General features: G+C 45.6%; 1 protein-coding gene across 1 annotated transcript in view; it reads left to right on the top strand.

The window, feature by feature from the left end:
• LOC107122142 (synaptotagmin-7) overlaps positions 1–7689 on the top strand; it is a gene marked incomplete at its 5' end in the record, with an annotated part of 48556 nt that extends 40867 nt beyond the window's left edge. The window contains one exon of the mRNA XM_015425173.1: positions 7494–7689. Within this exon, the coding sequence (XP_015280659.1) occupies positions 7494–7598 (105 nt within the window). The remainder of the gene's footprint in view (positions 1–7493) is intronic.
• Positions 7690–8686: the final 997 nt, after the last annotated feature.

The raw sequence follows: 8686 nt of genomic DNA, 5'->3' as shown, positions 1-8686 counted from the left end.
CTCTGATATGAGGAGTCATGTGAGGAAGAAACTGAAAGGAAAAGTAGAAAGTGTCAAAACCATTGGGGAAGCTTGGAGACTATTTAAAACTACAATCCCAGAAGCTCAGAAAAAATATATACCGTGGGTTAGGAAAGGCACAAATAGGAATAGAAAAAAGCCTGCATTGTTAACAAACAAAGTAATGGAAGCTGTAAAATGTAAAAAGGATTCCTTTAAGTGGTGGAAAGCTAGTCTCAGTAAGGTTGATAAAAGAGAACACAGGCTGGCAAATAAAATGCAAATCTGTGATCAGGCAGGCAAAAAGGGAACATGAGCATATTACAAAAAACATAAAGACCAACAATAAAACTTTCTTCGGCTCCGGTCACACGGGCCAGAAAACGCGGTGGGGGGGGAGCGTGGCTGTTTGCCTCGGGGCAAAATAACACGCGGTTGCGCAAGCAGACGTCCCGTGGTTAGGAGGGAGGTGCCAATCACAGGACAATCCTGCAGCGCTGCAAAGAAGCGGGGCCGGGGGGCAAACGGGGTTGTGTGGGTTTTTTTTAAACTAAAGTGTGTGCATGCTCCATTGGGTGCTTGTGCGCATCCGTGGAGACTTGGGGGGAAAACCCCTTTTTGCGAGGGGACATGGGTGGGCACCGGAACTACCACCGGAAACGCGATCAGATGCCCGCCCATGCCCCACGGTTTCCGGAAACTAGTACCTCGGAGGTACTAGTTTTTTACAGCGCATCTTCGGAGTAAAGCCTCGGGTGAGCCACGGGAGCTCTACGCTTTCCAGATGTGGCGGTGAGATCGCACCCGGAAAATCCGTCTATCTTCCGTCTCTTTAGCGTGCCTAATGCTCCGTGTGACTGCAGCCTTCAAATACATTAGAAGCAGGAAACCAGCCAGGGAGGCAGTGGGGCCCTTGGATGACCAAGGAGTAAAAGGAGTACTGAAAGATGATAGGGAAATGGCTGAGAAGCTGAATGCATTTTTTGCCTCTGTCTTCACTGTGGAAGATGAGAAGTGCTTGCCCACTCCAGAACCGCTGATTTCGGGAGGGGTGTTGGAAGACCTGAGCCAGATTGAGGTGATGAGAGAGAGGTCCTATGACTGATAGACAACTTAAAAACTGATAAATCACCAGGCCCGGATGGCATACATCTGAGAGTTCTGAAAGAACTCAAATGTGAACTTGTGGATCTCCTGACAAAAATATGTAATCTTTCCTTAAAATCTGCCTCCATTCCTGAGGACTGGAAGGTAGCTAATGTCACTCCCATCTTTAAAAAGTGTTCCAGAGGAGATCCGGGAAATTACAGTCCAGTCAGTCTGACATTGATACCAGGTAAGTTGGTGGAAAGTGTTATTAAGGAAAGAATTAGTAGGCACAGTGATGAACAAAAACTACTGAGGCGGACTAAGCATGGGTTCTGTAAGGGAAGATCTTGTCTCACTAACCTGTTAGTGTTTTTTGAGGGAATGAACAAACATGTGGACAAGGGGGACCCAATAGATGTTGTTTATCTTGACTTCCAGAAATTTCACTCCATGACATTGTTGAGCAGTCGGGTTAGAACAAATAAAATGAAGTACTTCTTCACCCAAAGAGTGATTAACACATGGAATTCACTGCCACAGGAGGTGGTGGTGGCTACAAGCATGGACAGCTTCAAGAGAGGATTAGATAAGCATATGGAGCAGAAGTCCATCAGTGGCTATTAGCCACAAGGTATAGATAGGAACTCTCAGTCTGGGGCAAGTGATGCTCTGTATTCTTGGTGCTTGAGCGGGGACAGTGGGAGGGTTTCTAGTGTCCTGGCCCCACTGCTGGACCTCTTGATGGCACCTGGTATTTTTGACCACTGTGTGACAGAGTGTTGGACTAGATGGGCCATTGGCCTGATCCAACATTGGCTTCTCTTATGTTCTTAGGAGATAAAAAATAACCAGAGCTACACAGAGGGATTAACACTTTTTTGTATCAGCCTTTATTTAGCTTTTTCCTTTCTTTTCCTCAGTTGATAATCTTGGTTGGGGGCTGCCGCCTCCTTATCTGAAGCATAGTCCCCATCTGAAGCCACAGAGTCCATATCTTCACTGGATTTACTGTGTTCTTCTTCCCCACAGACCTCTCCTGGCTCTCCCAACTGCAATCTCAGAAACTCACGTGCTTTAAAGACAGAGTCAATCTTTTCTTTTTTTGTCCTTAATTTGAAATGTGATGCCTTTGGGAATCAACCATCTGTAGGCAATGCTGTTCGTTTGCAGAAACGACATTAGGTCTTTATACTCCTTCCTCTTCTTCCTGATTTCAAATGGGATATCTTTTAAAATTCTGATGTTATTCCCTCCCATTTTTAGGGAGTTGTTTTGAGTATTAAGTCCCTGACATGTCTCTTCGAGAATCTAACCACAATCTCTCCAGGCAGATTATTTTTCTTTTTCTTTTTTTTTGTAAATATATTTATTTGATTTTATAAGCCTACACCATACAAACATTCATCAGCAAGAATATATATATACAGCTTCCTTAGACAACATTTCTCTTTTGTAACAACACAGAGTAGCATAGCCTCATACCCAGCATAAGTAGCTTTCCCCTTACTCTTACTCTTAGTATCCTATCTGTATTGACTAGGAACTTATATTTCTATCTCCCTTAAGTTATCTATACTGTCTTCTCTGAACTATATTGAAAAATTCCTATTTATTGGTTGTTCTTATCTGCTTGTAACCTCTTTCCCATTCTTGTCTTGTACAGTTCTGACTCTTAACCCTTCTCCTGTTTCTTGCCCACTCTTTGCTTTACGTATAGGGGATTAATTAATATTTAATTTAATTTTAAATTTTTATGTCTTTTTAAACTTTTATTACCCTTTTTAATCGCCATTCAATCTTTACATCTTTTATATTTTTTAAACATCCTATGGGAACCATTATCTCTACTTCTGGATTAATCTACTATTTTCTTTTACCTATAACTTTACCTTCACTTCCTTCTACCTGATTTCCCTCCTTCTAGACTTTTATCACAGACATATTTAAACCTATTTATATCACCAACTTGTATCACCACCAAACACTCTAACCAGTGTCAAAATTAATTTTCTAGCACTACATATAATTAAACATAATCATTTTACCATACATACATATAGCTTTAGAACCATTAAATACTTAATTTCTAGCTTCCATTTAAACATCTCCCAAACTTGACATCACTCTATTAAATTTCATGATTAAATTTCAAGCACTACATATAATTAAACATAATCATTTTACCAATACATAAATCAAACTATAGAGCCCTAAATGCTTGAGTTCTAGCTTCCATTTAAACAACTCCCAAACTCAACATCCCTCTATTAAAATTACCATTTTACCCTAAATTTATCATCACAATTTCCCTTAAATATAGTTAATCACTAAACCCTGATCAATATTAATTCTTTAATAACAATTCATTACATTACCTTTATACTCCATTTGGCTTATACATTTCCATCACTACCCGTTTCCAATATTAATTTATTTTTTAAAAATTGATTTTCATCCCCAAAAATAATTAATCACCTAATAACACATTCTAGTCCCCCTGAATTTACACCAACAGTTCAAATTCTACGTCCATATGTAGGTTTTATTTCATTTTTCCATCAAATCCTATATCTAGGGTCTTTCTATCTTTCATAAGGCTTTCTTTTTCTCTTTAACATTAGCAGTCTGCACTTCGCTCTCAACATGTCTACATGCCTGCGTTCTTTAAACCTCCCTTGCCTTCCATAGCCTCCCTCTCTAATTTGCAACCATTCTATATTCCCAGGGCCTTTGTTTCTTTTAAATTTCCACACCCTTCTTTTCCTTTTTTTAACCCTTTTATTTCTCTCTCGTTCAGGTCTTAAACATTGTCCTTTTTCTTTTAACAAATCCAATTCCAATTTAACATCAGGAAGTTTTTTATTTTCCAAGTTCTTCCCTATTTTTCTTGATATAGTTGGAATAGGATCTATAGATCACATCCATTTCGCTTATCAAGTATTCCGCTTTTAAAACTGTAACTGGAGCTAATGCTCTTCTTTTAGATTCTCTCCTTTTGTCTCAGGGACCCCTTGGAATCGGAGGACTAGGTTAGCTCTCTCCATTTGCAGCTGCAAAATTTGAAATTCACCTGAAGTTTGTTTCTTTTCCAGCATTTGCACCTTTTTCTTGACTTTTTTGGTGTTTGTGTCCACTTCCTTGACTTTTTCCACTGTTTGCTCCGTTATTTTTGTGATTTCCACTAGTTGGAGCTGTTGAGCTTTAAGGTTTTGATTCAGTACAGTTAGCTGCTGGTTAACGTTGGTCATTTGGTCCAGCAGAGGGTGGATAGTTTCTGCTAGCATTTTGGAAAGCTCTGAGGAGTCTTCCATCCAGGGACTCAAGCCTCCTGTTAGTTTCATTTTTGCTAGCTTGTCTTTCTCTGTTTTCTTCCCCGCCATGTTTGAGGGTTATTTATTTTTAGTAAAAGTTGCTAAAGTCTCTGAAATTCATCCCAGGGCTTATCTACGCTCTGGTAAGTCTCTTAAAGCATATTTCCACATTTTTACTTCTGCTCCCCCCTTGGCAAATCGTTGTTTTGTTTATGCATGTGGGAGGAACCCCACCCCCGCTCGCTCATCTCGCCGTTCCCAGGGGGGGCTTTCTTTTAGTTTTTTGGCATCTCTTTTTTACTTGACTCACTGTTCATTGTTAGTCCGGGGACCTCACTCGATCGCGGTTAAATCGCCCGATCTCCAACGCTTGTCCAGGCTGGCAGCTCTGGATCCGTACGGACGCAAAAGCGGCAGGACCATCAGGGCGGAGGAGTGCCTCAATTCCACAGCATCTTGCTGCGGAAGAGGCTACCCCTCAAAAGCCCCATGGTGAGGAGCCTTTCGCACCAGCTCCATGGGGGGGGCAATGGACAATCGAGCCCCCTCCTCACGCGGCACTCAGATCGTCTCCCCGGAGGTCTGGGAGAGACGTCTGCTAGCATGTCGCCATTAACCGGAAGCTCACCATAAAGGTAATTTTGACACCTCCAACACATTTGTTCAGCAGAAGAGGAATACAGTGTGGCAGCTGGTGTGGGTGAAAAGGTTCATCAAACAGGACTACACCATTAGTTTTGCACTGGCAAATATGAGGCCCAAGGCAGTTTAGTGAGAGTCAGGTGTACAAGTTGGTACAAGGTTTTTCTGCTCCATAGCATGATTACTAGTTGTCAGATGGATTATGCTCTTCTCTGAAATACGTCACTATTGCTTAGTACTTGCAGGAAGTCTCATTACTTAGACCATCAGTCCTTGGAGATCTTCTTCTATCTTTGTCCATGAGGTTCTCCATTTCCTGTATGTTCCCTGTGACCCTGTCTACAGGTCTCCTTTCCCTAAGCCAGTGATATTCAACCCATGACTAAGAATCCTCAGGTGGGCCATGGCATCCCTCGTTCTGGGTTGTGACTTCGTGTAGAGCTGCCATTATTTTTGTGGAAGGACCCGCTGTTAGGAGTACATGTATTCAGAGCAAGGTAGTTCTGCCTCCTGCCTCTCCTTGGGCTAGGAATGCCAGACCCCCTGGTGCAGGCAGGGGGGGCAGTTTCAGGCACTCCTCTCTGCACCTCATTACCCCCCCCATCCCAAACAGGCAAGAAGCCAGAAATAAATGTGACGTGCCTATGTGACCTGGAAGTGACGTGGGCACATTGGTGATGTCAGGGGGGGTGACACTCTGTTTTTTGGGCAAAACTGTATGGTAGAAGCTAATTCTACCATAGAGTTTTGCCCACCGACACTCCCAACATGCCGGCGCCACTTTAGGGTCATGTAGGCACGTCATGTTTCTTTTCAGCATTCCTCCCCACTCCCGGTAAGGTCACCCCCATCCCCCGCCAGCAGGTCCAAGGGACCTGGCAAGCCTGCCTTGGGCAAACCCTGAGAGGACCAGAAGGTCCTCTCCCCACCCACCCCCAGTTTGTCTCCACCAGCAGCAGGGGACTAGGCCACCATGTGAGAGGTCTCCTGCCAGAGCAGAAGACCTGGCAGCCGTGCTGGCTGTTCTCGCCAGCAAATGAACTGACTTCTGGGGGGGGGGGTTGTTTGGGATGGTTTTTTGGTTGTTTTTTCCTGTTGTTTTTTTAAGGAGCTGAGCTTAAGGCTATTTGGCAGACCACCCAAGTTCCTTCATTGTCCTACATTTGGAGCATTGACAGGGAAATACACATTCACTTCCCATAATTCTTTTCTTTCAAGAAGTTGAGGGCAGCATATATGGTTCCATCAGGCACTCAGAGGCTACCTTCTCCAGAACCTTGTCTTGTGTACAACAGGCCACCAGACATCACTACGGGCCAAGGCTTTCATGCGCACCACCCCAGGATGCGCATCGTGAAGGGCAGTGAGGACCCGTCCCCGTAAGGGCTTAGGGATGACCACTCTGTTTCCCCACAGCCTTTGTGGATGGACAGTTTGTCCTTTCGGGAAACAAAGGGAGTAAAGTCCGGATCCCCTTTGGCCACGGGCCACCCCCTCACCACCCAGTCCAAGACCCGGCAGAGTACCTTGTCCTTGGAGGTGCAGTGAGCCACCTCCTTGACGTGGATCAGCTGATCCAGGAGGGACTCCAGAAGCACGATCTGGTGAGCAGGAGCCAGATCCGGGTCGCAGACTGGCAGCGGCGGGTGGCTCAGGGCGTCAGCATGGCCCATCGCCTTCCCCGGGTGGTGAACAAGGGTGTAGGAGTACCCAGCCATGGAAATAGACCAGTGGAGCACCCGGGGGAGAAATCATCTGAGGGGTCTGGCGGTCAGGGGCCAGGAGGCCAAGTAGCGGCTTGTGGTCCGTGAGGACCATGAACAGGCGCCCATACAGATAGTAGTGAAATTTCTTCACCCCCACTACAATAGCCAGCGCCTCTTTATCTATTTGCGTGTAGTTGCGCTCAGCCGCAGAAAGAGTTCGTGAATAATAGGCGACGGGTACCTCGCAGCCAGAATTGGAGACAGGTTGAGCAAAAAATTAGCTGGAACAACAGGTCACAAACAGGTAAATCAGGAGAAGGGAAGGTTCTACCCTTTTCGCTTATACATCCCTATTGCTGAAAAAAATCAAACATCCTAAGCTTTAAATACAAACCGGGCAGGTGAGAAACCCTTGTTGACGTTTAGCTTGTCTGTTAGAGTTAAAGGGGATTTATTCTGACATGAGCAGTTTGGAATACTTGGCAGGCAGGGAATGGTTGTGGGACATGCAGGGAAATGGTAAGCAGAGAAATGGGGAGGGAGGGTTGCATGGAGAAATCTTTTAAAGGGAAGACGGGGTAGAGAATATATTACAGGACAGAACTGAGTGAGCCTTTGCTGCTGGAAGGCTCTTCCTGGGAGGCTGTCTGCAGATTGAAGACTGGGGACACTCCTTCCAGGAGACAGGACACCCCTCTGCCCACATTCTGATCTGTGTGTGATTTGTTTCTCCCATCTCTGCTAGATCTACCTGTCGTGGAAGAGTGGCCCAGGCGAGGTGAAGCACTGGAAGGATATGATTGCACACCCCCGACAGGCTGTGGCACAGTGGCACCAGCTGAAGGCCTGAGAGGCAGAGGCAGAGCTGCTCTGGATTTCAGTGCACCCAGTCAACGTTTATTGGCCACATTCTCACTTCTTTTTGCACAACAGCTGCACCCAGGTTTCCCCCAGGGGGAAAAGCTCGGGAATGACCAGAGGCTAAGGGAGTAAACTTGATACCTGTACCAAACTCTGGGAAAGTGGCGCTGGTGTCCATTTCAGCACACAGCACCATCAGGAGCACTGTTACACCCAGCCTCCTGCTCTAGCCTTTCCTTCAGACTCCTTATGTAGAAAGAACGAGAGAGAGAGAGAATGAGAGAAAGAGAGAGAGAGAGAGAGAGAGAGAGAGAGAGAGAGAGAGAGAGAGAGAGACCAGCCAGCCCTCAAGTTGGAAGTGGCCTCTGCACGGATTTGTTTGGGTTCCCAGTGTGGCCATGGCCCTGGCATGATGGGAGGAGAGGGGTCTACTACCGCCATACAAGACTTCCTATGAGTTCTTCCAGCCAAAAGCCCCTGTGGAATGGCACCCTGTTCCACCAGGAGGAAGCCAGCCCCTTACTGGCGGCTGCCCCGTGTGAAGAGGGGGAATGGCAAGGAGATCACACACTCTGTTTCAGTGAGCTTATTTCTTTATAATTCAATAAAACTTGTAAGAGTAATAAGAATATAAATAACAGTGCTGGCTAGACCTTTGTCCTGGCCAGGCCTCTCAGCAAAGGGCTGGGGGTGGGAAGAGGAGTCATGGTGCTCCTTACAGTCCCCTGTGCGTTTGTTGTGTGTGTGCGTGTGTGTGTTGTAACTATGTGTGCAGGACATTTCATTTGTCACTTGTGTTCTCTTTCTCTCAGCCCTAGAGAAGTTGTTTCCCTGCCTAAGAGGTTTTGATTGACAGCACCGCAGGTATTGGTGGAGAGCTTATGTCGTGCTGAAAAGGAGGAGCATTGGAGCTTTGGACTGGAAGGGGAAAGGGATGGAGAGGAAGTAATTTCTCTTAGCCACTCTGTGGCACGTAGAATTGGGATCCACACATTGTGAGTCCCAAATGGAAGGGTGTGATCACAGTCTCAGGAGTAGCCTAATCTTTCTCTCCCTTGCTTCTCGGCAGAGGGGGAA

Source organism: Gekko japonicus, unplaced genomic scaffold (assembly GCF_001447785.1).
Source record: "Gekko japonicus isolate JY-2015 unplaced genomic scaffold, Gekko_japonicus_V1.1 scaffold4599, whole genome shotgun sequence".
Classification (NCBI taxonomy): domain Eukaryota; kingdom Metazoa; phylum Chordata; class Lepidosauria; order Squamata; family Gekkonidae; genus Gekko; species Gekko japonicus.
This window is presented reverse-complemented; position numbering and strand designations above follow the sequence as displayed.